Source organism: Brachycentrus maculatus, unplaced genomic scaffold (assembly GCF_059751285.1).
Source record: "Brachycentrus maculatus isolate JH-2025_06_01 unplaced genomic scaffold, ASM5975128v1 h1tg000172l, whole genome shotgun sequence".
In the NCBI taxonomy this organism is placed as follows: Eukaryota; Metazoa; Arthropoda; class Insecta; order Trichoptera; family Brachycentridae; genus Brachycentrus; species Brachycentrus maculatus.
The window spans coordinates 1,915,427-1,932,115 of record NW_028280925.1 but is presented as its reverse complement, the minus strand read 5'-3'; the positions used below and the strand labels follow the sequence as shown (position 1 = coordinate 1,932,115).

Here is a 16,689-nt window from a genome sequence, read left to right as displayed (position 1 = left end):
GCATGTGTGACTATTTATTCGGACACACGTAAAAAATATTTGAATGGTATAATTGTTGAATGCAGCATTAATGAAAGTTTTATCACTTAAAGACAGTGACACCTATGAGTCATCAAGATCGTAGTAATATAGGGGTGTTAGGGGTGATTTCGTATAGAAAACTAAACTAAAAAAAACTGTTGTAAAACCAATCTTCTGATGAAAATATCGAATAGTGTTGTTACGACTCGAATCTGCAATTTCGCTCAGCTTTCCGATCGACAAAAGGAGGGATGTTAGCAATCTTCAAACCCTTATCCGCACCCCAATAGTGCATAGGGCACTGCATCATATAAACGCAGTGTTATATTGATCGTTAACACATGAAGGAAAGGTGATCAGCCCTCCGCTTCAGGTACCAGTCCAGGGTTATATTGAATAAATATTTAAGTAAAAAAATCACATTTTTTTATTTGCCCCCCCCCCCTTCTGGGAATCGAACCCGGGACCTCCAGAACGGTAGCCGAGTGCGCTGACCATTGCACAACAGAGGCGGATTTACGAATATCAAAAAATTTTAAAACACAAAGTAATCCTGGAAATATATTACACAATAGTGGCATATATAAATTAAACTGCGACTGTAGAAGTTCGTATATTGGTATGACTTCCAGAAGAGGTTACAATAGACCTAATATGGTCGCAGTGACATACCTTGACCCCAAAAAAAATGACTTCCAGAAAATTTAAAACAAGAATCAGGGAACATGAATTATGTCTGAGAAATAATAAACTTTTCGGAAATCGCTAACCATTTAATAGACAATGATCACAAATTTAACCACAATAACGTAGGAATCCTAAAAATAATCAATACGGAAAGCCATAAACTACAACATTTTGAAATAATAGAAATTCATTAAAAAATATAAATAACAATAAACCCATAATTAACAATATGACAATGACTAAAGCCTCCCCCCTATTGTCTATGTTACCACTGATAAGAAATACAAATAATAAATAAATAAATAAATAAAAATAAGAAACAGCTACTACCCCCTCTTCAACCTTCAACGTCCCAAGGACCCAACTCTAAAATTTAGAATTAGCTTCACATACGGTGTTTGAAAATGATGAGGAATGCATCGAAACACGTGTCACAGTAGATTTTAAGAAATAGTGGTAGTTACTAAATAAAACATTAATTTAAAAAAATCTTAGCTATAAAAAATTAGATTTATAAAGGAGAGAACTTATTATAGACCGAGAAGAAGTAGATCCGGAAATATTGAAGTATGTAAACATTTGTAAAATGATTATACTAGCCGAGCTTAACTTTATTGCATTCATTAAGTTATCCGTCCCCGTCCATAAACGATAAAATCGTAATGTGAGGGGCTTATCTGCGCAACACCTTATAAGATTTCAAATAAATCTATTAACGCTTAATTTGCGCAATACTTATTATTCGGCGATATTAACCAATTTATGGTGCACATGACAAAAACCGATGTTGTAAAACAATCGTGTGCAATAAACCAAAAAGGCGATACAAATATATGAGATTAATAAATATATATAGCCGTCTAGCTGGCTGGTGCGTACTGGGTATTTCTAATTTCCCATTCAAAAAGTATATAAGGTAATAAGTTAAACAATTATTAATATGTAAGACTATCAACCACACGGATAACGAGAGAATGACTAAGAAAATATATGTGGCGAATGTGAGAGGGAAAACAGAACGAGGACGACCGAAAAAGACTTGGCACGATCAGATCAATCAGAACCTAAAATCTGGCGGTGTCAAAAGTCTGCGTAATCGGAGGGCATGTATGACTAGATGTATGGATGTGAGGGAGGCGAGGAGTGTATGTTAGGACAGAAGAGTGTGGCGTTCCATCCTTTCTGCCTACCCCTGCGGGGAAACGGCGTGATGGTAGTAGTAGTAGTAGTAGTCAACAACAAAAAACAATAAAGTCATAAAATTGGCTGAGATTTATAAATAAAAACACGTCAAACTCCTGGCATTCAAAATTCTATTATGTAAGATAAATCGCAACTTAATTTTCTTCAAGCCAGGTAACATTTGACGGAATTGATTTTTTGCTTGAAGCACCGTTTTTGTATTGAAAAATTAATTTTTTATTCGAAATTGATACATGGTTTTGAAAAGAAAATAGTTCTTGAAAGGTAATTTAAAAAATATTTTATCTATACATATACTTTAATAATAAAAAAAACAATATATGTTATATTCTTCATAAAAAAAATTGTGTGCGTAAACACGTCTAGCCCCTAGCGCGGCCGGTCACGTTATGAATATGAGCGTTTGAGATCTCAGCCTTAAAATTGAAATAAATTAGGACCAGGAGAAGGACGATAATTTGAATAGTAAAAAAAAGATAAGAAAAATTATCATTACGTTCGTTCCCAGTCACAGATGTTTTATAATATTTAAGCGCGTAAATCGTGTCTTAAAAGCTTCGTAAGTGGGATCATATAAAGTAGGTACTTTTATAAGTTAATGTTAACAATATGAGTTAATGTAATAAAAATTATTTCTTGCATTTTGGTTGCGAAAAATAAACTAATATTCTCGTTCGTCTAGAGCAGTGCTCCGCAACCTTTTCCCACTTACACCAAAATTCTTCCTAGAATTCCGCGGCACACAAAAAGCTAAAATATATAGGTAAAAAATATAGACCATTGTAAAAACTACTTTGTTATAATAATTATTATTTCCTACGTTTAGAAAAATAGACAAAATTATAAAAATTTGTATGAAATTGTTATACATAATGAATAATTATAAAATGTCAAATACATTAATTTGACCGCGGCACACCAATACGAACAGTCAATAAACGTATTTAAATTAGGGTACAATTATACTACTACTAAGTATTGCATTGGTAATAAATTATGCCCGCATTTATAAGGAAAAAAAAATATAGAAGTGGTAAGAAAGTTTAAACTTCTAAATATAGACGCAGTAAGTGAGAATTTAAATTTGATTCTGATTGTACATAAATTCATCATTTATTAATATCGTTAAAAAAAGAACCGTCGCAGATCTTATCAATCAAATTAGTTGATATAAGTATTAAAATTTATTTTGAAGTTACGTTTCATTACCACGATAAACTCGATAAATCATTATATATATACATATATATAAATTGGATAAACATTAACTTATATAACACGTGATTCAAGTAATATTTTAATGATGGTCGAAGCAAAATTGAATCATGAAAATAATTTCTTAAAACCAACCTACCAAAAAGCTGCTAATCGTAAATAATTTAAATTCATTATTATTTTGGGAAAAGGATTTTTACTGATTTGGCATTAACTCTGTGGGATGATATGATTATTTAAATATAAATAGAGCTACGATAAAGAGATAAGGAGAACTACATGTTCTCAAAACTAGTCGTGTTTACATTAATAAACTTAAAAGTTGTCTTATATGAGGGTTTTATTATCGGAAAAGTAGTTTATTACAATGATTAATTGCAAGAAATAGTGAATTTTTAAATGCATAATTTTCGGGACATCGTTGAACACATAAAAAATGTGAAAATAATGTATTTTTATTTATTAGCTTCAAGTTTTGTACTGACATTTCTTGTTGGAACAACATTTTACATATTATTTTTTGACATCTCATCAAAGATGAAGAAGAATATGGAAGTCTGGGCATTTAACATCTCACCAATAGATGTCTCTAGTGAAGTTCTAGTGATTCATGAACAAGGTTTCTAAATTGGTTCATATATATAGAACTTCCAAGAATTTGAGTAGTGTGGTTGTCAATAATGGGTAGAATTGGTGAATGTTACACGTGTGTAAAGTGATCACTTAAACCAGCCTATGACGGTCGTAAGCCCCGTAAATGCCCAGACTTCCATATTCTTCTTCATCTTTGATGAGATGTCAAAAAATAATATGAAAATAACTCCTGTAATTGGAGATAATCCAGATTTTGTGAACAAGTATTTGGACACACTCAAAATGTTGTAAACATTTTACATAATAAAACAACTCCCATATTTAGTTTTTTCCACTTTTATTATAACTTAAATAATCATGTTGGTGTAGAATCGTAATTTATTTAGGAGTAACCCAGGTTTGCTGGCAACTCACTAATTAACGAGATATTTAAAAATGCTTTTTACACGATTTATAGAAAAAAGTCAGTTGTTTTATTAAACCGTTTTATAGAAACGTTATATTGTAGTCATACAGGAGAAAGTGACCAAGTGCATTTTGTACAAAAAAGTGATCATTGACTATTTGATATCTTACTAGCTTAATATTGCCCTGAAAAAAATCCCAAAGGATTTTTAACTTGGAAGTATAATATAGTGACTTGGTAAAAATGACTAACCGCACTGATGTTTATTTTCTTGCCAAGCAAAAGTGACTTAAATGGCCCTCCTGAACATTTAACGTTTCGTTAGTTGGTCACATTTTACTGTACGACTACGATATGTTCTACTATATTAGACACTGAAGACCCAGTATTGGGGCATTCGACTTGGGAAACTAGAATTAAATAGGTCTCGTCCAATTTAGTCATGAAAAAGCATGGAACATCTAAACATCTTGAGGAAAAAAGCTAAACTACCCCCAACAGCGTCAGTTAAACCTGGCTTGACCATCTACTAACGCCATCAGTTAAAAAAGCTAAGAGAGGTAATGGCAGAAAGAATGAGAAATGGGGAGGCAGATATTTAAATTTTTTAAAACTACCCTTAAATTGTTAAAATAAAAAAAATATGTATAAAAAATGATAATTCCTAAATTCACTGATTTGTATGTTTTCTATACAAATCTGGCTTCACTAACTGCTAAATTTGACTTTCTGCTATTATTTTTTTATGTTTAAAAACTATGTACATTAAAATAACATATACACGTATTAGCTTAACAGCTCTGAGTGTATTAATAATAACAATAATAATATAAACAGTTTTACGCTGAAATTGTGAAAGCGATAACTTACAAGTCAATCCATATTTTAAAAATGCTACCATCGGATCTGGCGACAGTGGACAACTGGATAATATGCCGAATGCATGTGGGGTCGAGAGAGTGAGGGCGCATGATATCGCAGGCGTGCTATGCCATATTACTAGAAGATAGAGTGAGAACGAGATGCGGAGGGAAATGTAATTAATTAGACCAGATAGAGGAATTAGGTGAGATTTGTGAAGAGATTAATTTATCAATTCAGTGACGTGTGTAGAAAAAACACAAAGCGGATTGTACGAAGGTTATAATGAATACTAATTACATATACAATCAGTGATTTCGCTACGGAATGTATTACATCGAACGAGTAGGGAATATAGCAAATTGTATGACAACTTATGGAAGCTCTCTTTAAATTATACATATCATTATAAAATAAATTAAAGCATTAATTTTGTTTATTATTCGTATCAATATTAATCAAAACGCGATTTATAATTGTACTCAATTTATATTATTTTTTGACATCTCATCAAAGATGAAGAAAAATATGGAAGTCTGTGCATTTACGGGGCTGACGACCGTCATAGGCTGGTTTAAGTGATCACTTTACACACGTGTAACATTCACCAATTTTACCCATTATTGATAACCACACTACTCGAATTCTTGGAAGTTCTATATATATGAACCAATTTTGAAATATTCTTCTTGAATCACTAGAACTTCACTCATCTATTGGTGAGATGTCAAAAAATAATATGAATAATATCTTCTTCATCTTTGATGAGATGTCAAAAAATAATATAAAAAATATCTTTTTCATCTTTGATGAGATGTCAAAAAATAATATGAAAAATAACTCCTATAATTGGAGATAATCCAGATTTGTGAACAAGTATTTGGACACACTCAAAATGTTGTACTCACTTTAATTATTTTTGTCAAAATGTGTCGAAAAAAATCTATTCCTCGACTGCTTTAAACAAATTTTGTGCTAATAGGTGTATTTATATAAGGCTGAATTTACGGTGAAAAGAAAACATATTAACTACGTAGTGTAGATAACTTTCAATTTAATTCAATATGGTGAAATAAAACAAATATTCGTTGACTTTCTTTATGGAATCATTAACTTCCTGACAAAACTGATCGATAACCGTTTTAAAAACGCCGAAGTAGTTAGAAATGAAAGATCAGATGTATTCTTAATTTATCTACTGTATGTAGTTAATCTTTACTCTGTGATTCCAGCCCGGGAATATGTTATCACTTATGCTTACATTGACATATTAGAGATGTGTTATATTCACAGAATTTACCGAAAGAAAAAAATAACTGTGCGTATGTTTTGAATAAATTTCTTAAACTAAACTAACTAACCATCACGCCGCTTCTCCGCAGGGGTAGGCAGAGAGAATAGAACGCCACACCACTCTGTCTCTGCAAACATTCTTCGCCTCTTCCACGTTCATGCATCTCCTCATACATACCGTTTTTTTGGATTTCTAAATTTTCTAAATAATTCATAATTTGGCCTTTATGTGGAACAAGGTGAAAAAACTTAAATTCTAATAATAATTTATTAAATAATATATTGTTTCAAAATTCTTCACCTTTGCTTTCCATTTTTCCTTTGTTTTCAAACTCCGCCCCTTGACTAACCCCCTTCCCCTAACTTTCCTCTCTCCTTATTTATATAACAATTTTATATTTTAGTTAATATACAGACCTGAATGATGGAAGTTTAACTTCTGAAACATGTAGTCTTTAAAAAAACTCAAGTGGTATAAAACAAGTGTTTTCTTTAATCATTGTAATAATATTAATAATAATCTGAATTTATCGGGTACATCGGAGGTATTTTGTGAATATCGGAAACGAATTCGCGTATAAACAGCGCGTGAAGAGTGTACGGGAACGGCGACGCTATATTCGCATCTCACTTTTGCATACTTGAACTGTGAGGAGCTCAAAGCTCAATGTTCTCTGGCTAGTGGCAAGCGGGCTAGCGGCACTAGCGGCAGTAGCTTTTGGGCTCCCGACAAGAGTGGATATATGCTTGTTCCGTGAGCGTTGCCAGACGGTTTTATAAAAATGTTTTCAGCAAATTAATCTAAATTATTACAATTTATGACTTCATTTCTAATTAATTAAGGGGATTAGCTATGAACGTCCGTATTTTTTCGATTTAAAATCGTTAATTTTTTATTGTGTAGGGACTACCCAACACCAGGACGCGCGTTTTATTTTAGTACCGGAATGGAAAGGTTAAAGAGATTTCACTTATGTCCAGGTGCCTTATATCCAGAATCGACAGTATTATTCTAAATATTTTTTTTTAAAAAACATGTCTTATACAAAAACGTAATGAGAATATTTCCAATCATCGTGGTTTAGATTAATAGAAAGATATTGTTATATACGAGGTAGTTGGATGGCTATCTCGGTAAAATCAATCATTTTGAAATGATATTGTGAAATGATAATAAATATTATTAACATCTGAAGCTAAATATATAGAATGACACAGGATAACCTTTGTACGGCGAGAAAAATAGAACTATTTCAGAAGAAGATATGTATAGTATATTAACACTAGCAAGAAAAATTTCATTTATTAAATGATTCAATTATTAAATTGAATGATTAAAAATTGATCGAAAATCTAGGATTTCAATTTTCTTCGATTGCTGACATCATTGGACGAAATCTAATTTACAGTATTTAATTAATCAAGTGAATAAATCGAATATATGTTTCAACACTCGTATTCGAATGAATGGATTAATCGAATACTTGAAAATTTTAATTTGATAACTCCCAACCATAGCCACATTCAATATATAAGGAAAAAAGAAGGAATGCCTTTATTTTTATCCAAAACATTCCCCTGGATGAGAAAATAAAAACATATTAAGTATATATGATATGAATGATTTACACATCAAATTCGAATAGTATAATATAAAACGTTGTAATGTAAATTATAAAGCCTCCAGGGAACTTACACATAATTAGCAGTGTCTAAGTTACACAAGCTTGTGCGAGTGCGGGTATACAACTCCGAGTGCCCTAGCCATTAATGCATTCTACTTTTTCCACCTTGTATCTCTCCTCCATTTCCCATATAGAAGTGATGTTCATCTTGTGCTTCTCCACATTCATCATCCGTATGTCAACAAATATATTCCACTCATACAGCCAAAAATATAGAGCCCAGAACTGACTTTAAACCGTTGACTACCAAATTAGCATATTGTCGGTCTGATATGGTGTCCTATGCACAATTGGGAGCGAATAGAGGTTAAAGAATAATAATTGTAAAAGAGAAATGTGTTTTTATTATTTACACAATATATGACTGACCATTACACTACGGAGGCATGTCTGCCTCCGTAGTGTAATGGTCAGCACGCTCGGCTACCGTTCTGGAGGACCCGGGTTCGATTCCCAGGGGGGGTAAGAATAAATATGAGTGATTTTTTCACTGTAATATTTATTCAATATTACCCTGGACTGGTACCTGAAGCGGAGGGCTGATCACCTTTCCTTCATGTGTAAACGATCAAGATAACACTGCGTTTATATGACGCAGTGCCCTATGCACCATTGGGGTGCGGATGAGGGTTTTATTATTTATTATTATTATTTACACAAATATTTCAATTTCATACTATTTCTGTGAGACTAAGCGGCTCATTATTAGAAAAAGGTACCAAATTGTAATAGAGTGGATTCGAACCGAGAAACTCTGACTTAAGAGTCCGCGTCACTAACCACGGGACCACAACCCGACACTTTAGTAATGTGTTTGTCAATCATGGGTAGAATAGAATTGGTGAGTGTTACACGTGTGTAATAAAGTGACCAGTTAACCAAGCCTAAAACGGTCGTAAGCCCTGTAAATGCCCAGACTTCCATATTATCCTTCATCTATGACACTTTAGTAATGTGGTTGTCAATCATGGGTAGAATAGAATTGATGAGTGTTACACGTATGTAATAAAGTGACCAGTTAACCAAGCCTAAAACGGTCGTAAGCCCTGTAAATGCCCAGACTTCCATATGATCCTTCATCTATGTTGAGATGTCAAAAAATGTAATTAACTATGTCACAATTTTGCCCAATGTTAAATTAATATTTGTATTAGAATTAGCATGTACAATATGCACGTATTGTGTATTTTAGGATCGTATATTAGTAAAAGGCAGCGAGATTTATTGTCATTGACAAATACTGATAATTATTTGAACAGCTCTCGTGTAAAAATATAATTATACAAAAAATGAACTACAATCTGACGACCATGCAGAGAGCATGCGGCTGCTGGATGTAAACATATATACAATCACGAGTAAGAAATTTAATGTTTATTTATAATATAAGACAAATATAACCGTTTCCAAACGGATCATTTTGAGCTACTCTTCACCGTGATATTATGTTACACGTGTGTAAAGTGATCACTTAAACCAGCCTATGGCGGTCGTAAGCCCCGTAAATGCCCAGACTTCCATATTCTTCTTCATCTTTGATGAGATGTCAAAAAAATTATATGAAAATAACTCCTGTAATTGGAGATAATCCAGATTTTGTGAACAAGTATTTGGACACACTCAAAATGTTGTAAATAAATTATCTGGTCAAATTATAAGCTTAATAATAAAAATGAAAATGGTATTTTCTGGCGTTTCTCATGTGTGTGATTATAATCCAGGATTCGGATCTCACATACTAATATAAGAGTTTCTGCTTAATAAAAAGCTTCTTCACATCTCACCAATAGATGTCTCTAGTGAAGTTCTAGTGATTCATGAACAAGGTTTCTAAATTGGTTCATATAAATAGAACTTCCAAGAATTTGAGTAGTGTGGTTGTCAATAATGGGTAGAATTGGTGAATGTTACACGTGTGTAAAGTGATCACTTAAACCAGCCTATGACGGTCGTAAGCCCCGTAAATGCCCAGACTTCCATATTCTTCTTCATCTTTGATGAGATGTAAAAAAAATAAAATAATAATAATAATAATTTGAAAATACTTAAGATATGAAAATTGGTTTTCGGCGAATAAAGTTAACGATTACATATTTTTTGAGATTTACTATTTACCTTGCTTATTATGTACAAGGTTTATAGATCATTAAGTGGATTTTTGTTAATTCGAGCTAAAAAAAAGTTTCATTTCAAACTGTGTTGGGAACAGGAGGGATAGTCTAGTGTGGGCCAATCGGGAACTTCTCAGCGTTTGCTCACTGCTGGAAGGAAACCACGTAAAACTCCTCAGAAGTCGTAGTGTTGTCTGTCGTCAACAGACCATCCGTTAAACTGAATAAGGGTTCGGCATTTTGTATCCTAGCACACTTTCTGCGGGCAGAATAGTATATGATACCATTTGGTATCGTACATTACATGTAGGAGGAAAACTGAGTGCATTAGAACAAAATGATTCGAATAGAGATGACCTTATTTAACTCTCCTTATCATTCATAGTTTACTTTATGTAATACCACTTGAAATGTTATATTACCACACCACAAAGTTAACAATGCGTTTAACACACTTATTCGATATGGTCGCACAGTGACAAACAGTGAAACATGGAGGATGAAAGGGCGCGTGCGTCGAAAAGAAAATAAAGAAAAGCTCACCTCCGGTTTGATGTGAGTGTCGACGTCCAATGGTGAGGCGAACTGGCACACCAGGGTGTTCTGTTTCATGATAACTGAAACAAAAACAAACGAATGGGTCCAATTGGCAACGGCACTGGCGCGTTGCTGCAATTCAGCGAGTCTTCACAACCGTAACGATGGACAGCCATCGCCTCGGCCGCTATCATCCCTCCTTCCTGTCCTCAGCACTTGACCTTGGACTTGCGACCCCAAGAGACCCGGGGCAGCCGGAAGCGCTTGTACATGGTGCGGCCCGTCGCCTGACTCCGCCCACCCTTGGTGGTCTACCCGCGGGGTGAGTCCCCTTCATGAACGCTCCGCCTCGCGCCTAAACGGACTGGTCGATGCTGTGCCAAGACGACTCGGTCACATCATACAACAGAGATCGGACGAAAGAAACCCGTTCCCGCCCGCGAGTCGGCAGAGTCCCGGAGACGAATTGAAGACGAATACGCGACGATCGGAATACACCAAGTCTCTTCCTTCGTTTTTTTAACCCTGCTCCGTTCGACGTTCCGGCGAGCGTGGCGGAAGACAATGTGGCGGAAGACGGTGTCGCGATTATTTATATTACGACGCGGGGATTTGCGAGAGTGGCAGGGAAAGCCTGGACAAATTTGTAATGCGTATACGGCGCTGTAATAAAGTGATTATTAGTGCTCGTTTGTACGTTATCTCGCGACGTTTATGTTTTTATAGACGGCGGGCTAGCCTCTTAGGAGGGGATCCAGTTGCGGCGATGCAGATATATTTACGTGTTAATCTATTTAAAGTACTCCACAATTAAAATTGTGTACAATGTATGATGTACAAACATGTATGTGTATAAATATATATACACAAAGTAATATACATAGCATATATACAGAAACGTGCAGAAAATCTGTTTACAATAAAAACAAATAGTTTTAAAATAATATTTTACAATAATATAGGCATCTATCTCAACTTGCCAGGTCGTAAGTCCTGGGATAGTGAGATTTTCATATTCTTTCATATATAAAAATCCGATAGTTCTTTTATCTCATGTAAAGATGCCTATAATATTGATTAGTTTTTGCTAAACTCCTGAAACACGGTGTAATATAATATTACTGAAAAACTATTTGTTTTTATGGTAAACGTTTATTTTTACAGACGTTTCATCTTATGTTGAGATGCCTATTATATGATATATCATCTGTAGAGTAAATAATCCAGCGTCCGATCTCACAAAAAACTCATAAATTAAGAATCATAAAATGAAGAGAAGTAAAAGTTGATAATATCCCAAAATGAAAAAAAGGGTTAAAAAAATCAAACAACAGATTTATATTTAATAAATAGAGGTGTGCTAAGTGTCGGGCATAATAAAATCTAGAGGCACTTCAATTCTTCAAAACGTGCAATTTCAATAATCGTGTGATTAATCGATTAAATGCAACAACCGATTATATTATTCTTCTTTGATGCGAAGTCGAAAAATAACCTATTTCTTGGTTGAAAACGAATCTGTGTCGAATATTGTTAAAAATATATATATATTTTTTAATGTAAATATGTGAAGGACGTCTATGTATTCTAGTTGAAGTTTGATTACCCACGTGAATTATACATGCTGTTACAATGCTCTTTATAATTAAACAAATTGTTTCAAATGAATTTCTCTCATTATCACTAAATGATAAAGAACGTACAGTAAATATATTAAAAGATGTCGCGATTATTACATTTGTATTTGTGTGAGTAATATATAAATTTACCAACACCAGTACAATGTAATATAATATTTAACGGCTGAATGTGATTAAACATTTATGGGACCACATTTCAAAGATGGAATAAAATTATTTTTGTATTTGTTATTTTAATTATTAATAAATAAAATTGGTGACATTGTCGGTGTTGACTTGTTTATGAATATCGCTCACTCCTTTCAACAACGTCATATATAAAAAAAAACTTGATTTTTCAGGAGATCGCTTTTAAAGTTGAAAAATATAATACAATGTATTTAAAATAAATATCAAGCCACTTATTGAACTTTTTACTGTGCAACGGATCTTTTTTGGTAAAACCTGAATGATTTTCTCCATTTGAAAAATATTTAGTACATAAAAAAATAATAACAATACCTTTTCTTCAAAATGAAGAAACAACACTTTCTGCCCTGTAGCGGGTAAATATTAATTTCATTAATTGATTCGGCAGTCACTTTGTGGTAAAATCTATCCATTTTTAATTAATGTTTTACTTAGTAAATACCACTATTTCTTAAAATCTACTGTGACACGTGTTTCGATGCATTCCGCATCATTTTCACATACGGTGTTTGAACAGTAGATTTTAAGAAATAGTGGTATTTACTAAGTAAAACATTAATTAAAAATGGTAAATATGAAGTTAAAAATATTCTGCTTTTGCTGGGATATAGTACATTTTCTGGGCATTCCGAAAACTTGCACAACTGAAAATTGACGATTTTATATATGACGTTGTTGAAAGGAATGAGCGGTATGTTGTATTCTTATGCGTTGTTGTGGCTTAGTCTAGTAAAATGAAAAAGAAAGAAAAGAGAAATCACAAATTTCTAATGTGTAAATTTTATAACATTTGTGAAGCAATGAAAATATCAAAATATATTTGAAAGAATAATGCAATCGAAAAATTTAAAATGCCATGTGACAGATTCTATTCCTGATACGTTCAACAGATGGCGCTGCCATCATTTCGGTGAAAAAATTGTTTAAAAGCACAGGAAGAAACACACCAGTCACAGGTACGCAAAAACGCGCGTATTTGAATGCTACGTTCCGTTTAAATTCCAAATCAATCAGTAAATAACTGTTGATTTAAGATTTTGGACAAACGAACATTCACATTTTTATATATTTAAATAGTATTCGAAATATCTAAATAAAAGTAAATAAATTAAATTATCACAAGGTGTACTACAAAGCCATATCTTATAAATTCAGACTGAATTTTCTTTGTATTTTATAGGATTTCCACTACTACTACTACTACCATCACGCCGTTATCCCGTAGGGGTAGGCAGAGAGAATGGAACGCCATACTCTTTTGTCCTGACATACACTCCTCGCCTCCTTCACACCCATAAATCTAGTACATGCCCTCTAATTACGTAGACTTTTGACACCAACATTTAAGCTTCTGATTGATCTGATCGTGCCAAGTCTTTTCGGCCGTCCTCGTTCTGTTCTCCCATTCACATTCGCTACATACATTTTCATAGTCATTCTCTCGCTATTCATTCGCTCCAGATGTCCATACCACCTTAGAACTGTTTTTGATTTTTTTTAATTTGAATTGTTATAATTATTTTGATTTTTTAATCGTAATGTGTATCTACACTTCTAAATTTAAATAATTTTGGTACGTTTATTATGGAGATTTCAATCTGATCGTTCTTTTCGGCCGGATTTCCACTATGATAATGGACCATTTTGGACAATTTCAGGTTACGAATCGTTTTACGGAAAGAAGTAAATTCCACTATAATTCAGTTTATTAATTATACCCAATTATTAATGCACTTTGAATGAGGGCAACTACATAGTTGGTTGCAGTACTGATGTTACTAAACATTCGGACCTAAGTTTACAACATCGACTTATCGGGGAGGAAAGAGCAAAAGTCATCTTCACAGACAGACAAAATGTCATATTCAACCCTTTCACACACGATTTATTAATTTTAGAAAAAAAATCCGGATGTCGCGAGATAACAATACATCATCAAAACATCTGAAATAATGGCAATTTATTTTGAATATTTTTAATACTCAAGGCATTACATTCGCAATCAGAATAATTAACATTTAAACTAAATGTCAATTATTAAATTAACGAACTGATTATTCCGCAAGGGTAGGCAGAGGATAGAACGGCATACGACTCTGTCTTTGCAAACATTCTCCGCCTCTTTCACATTAATGCATACCCGCCGATTATTCCGACTCCTGAATTGACTAATCTCAAATATTGGAAATACTTGATCATGCCATATTTTCCTCGGTCTTCCTCTGCTTCTATTACCAACCACTTTCACCTCATAAATTTATCTTCCTATTCTTTTTTTATTTAATTAATAATCTTTATTATTATTATTCTCCTTTAGTTAATATCCGAATTAATTTTACTTAAAGTTCACTTTTTGATTCGCCAAAATTGATTTGGAAAAAATTGTCACCACCCATTTTATACCCCGCCCACTCTATTCAACCTATACAATCCTGACTTATTTTATTTTGAATATTAAAAGCATTAACTTTGTGGATCATAGTGATATATTTTGAGAAATAAAAAGACTTTGTTTTTTGATCCACTCACATTTTTATTAACAACCAACTAGTTTCGGCAACGATCTATTGCCCTCTTCAGGGTTTATTTTATGACTATCATAAAATAAACCCTGAAGAGGGCAACAGGTTGTTGCCGAAACTAGTTGGTCTTTAATAAAAATGTGAGTGGATGAAAAAACAAGTCTTTTTATTTCTCAAAATAATATACTGACCTATTTTGACTAACACCCTTAGCGCATATCAGACATCAGCCTTTAGTGCATATTGTTCTGCAATCCTTGTTGCATGTTGGTCCTCGGGTCGACGAAAAACGTATGTGATTAACATATTGTATATACAGTTTGTAAGTGTGTGAATACTGCTACAGTAGTGACGTGTAGTATTTTTTGCATGCTGGTATAGTGATTGTCCTGACGAAGAGACAGGTATCTGTATAAATACAGGATAGCAATCTAATGGAAACCTGGCACACATTTTTTTACACGTATAAAAAATCTAAAATCTTTACTTTGTGATGACTCAGGGCAGAAATGTAATGAAATACAAAATTATAAAAGAAAAACATTTTTACTTTTCATTTAGACCTGAAGATGAAAGCATAGCTTCCGAAACTAGTCGTCATAATAAAATAAACCAAAGTGGTAAAAAAAAAACAAGTGTAATCCAGGATTCGGACCTCATATACTAATATAAGAGTTTCTGCTTGATAAAAAGTTTCTTTACATCTCACCAATAGATGTCTCTAGTGAAGTTCTAGTAATTCAAGAACAAGGTTTCTAAATCGGTTCATATATATAGAACTTCCAAGAATTTGAGTAGTCAGGTTGTCAATAATGGGTAGAATTGGTGAATGTTACACGTGTGTAAAGTGATCACTTAAACCAGCCTATGACGGTCGTCAGCCCCGTAAACGCCCAGACTTCCATATTCTTCTTCATCTTTGATGAGATGTCAAAAAAAAATTGAAAACAAGTAAAATTTTTTTAAAATTTCATATCTTACTACAAAGTGAATGCCGAAACAATGAATAAAATACAAAGTTGGTGTTATTTAATTGAAGTTTTCCAATTTAATTACTCGCGATGAAAGGGTAAAGAAGTCTGGTAGGAAATGTACATTATAAATTGTGAACAAACCCAAACTGAACCGGATACACGGAAATGAAGAACGTTGAAGTAAACGCGCGACAGGGGCAAAGAGCGAATGATGTTTATTTTAATTTCATTTACGGCTGATGCCTTTTACAATATTAACTTAAATATGTACAATAACAATAATAAAATAAAATAAGGGAATACACTAATAAAAATCATCACTTACAAAAATCATATTATTTTTTTGACAAAGATGAAGAAGAATTTGGAAGTCTGGGCATTTACGGGGCTGACGACCGTCATAGGCTGGTTTAAGTGATCACTTTACACACGTGCAACATTCACCAATTCTACCCATTATTGACAACCACACCACTCAAATTCTTGGAAGTTCTATATATATGAACCAATTTAGAAACCTTGTTCTTGAATTACTACATGAATATCTACATGCAGGTAATTTCTTCATACGGTGATGAATACGTGAATTTTATTAACTATCTCGTACAATTAAAATATATATATATATAAAAATCTCTAATGTATAATTTATGCAGGTAATTATACACAGAGGCAAAATATTTTTTGTAACATTTGGAGTTAAAAACTTAAAACTATTTAATTTTCAATATATAATATATTTAAAAAAATA

The 16,689-nt window shown here is 33.1% G+C and overlaps 1 protein-coding gene across 2 annotated transcripts in view; it reads right to left on the bottom strand.

The window, feature by feature from the left end:
* The window catches only part of Mondo (MLX interacting protein mondo), a 60,903-nt gene that overhangs the window by 16,537 nt on the left and 27,677 nt on the right, over positions 1–16,689 (bottom strand). For both annotated transcript variants that reach the window (XM_088262014.1, XM_088262015.1), the window contains exon 3: positions 10,620–10,693. In XM_088262014.1, the coding sequence (XP_088118140.1) occupies positions 10,620–10,693 (74 nt within the window). The remainder of the gene's footprint in view (positions 1–10,619; positions 10,694–16,689) is intronic.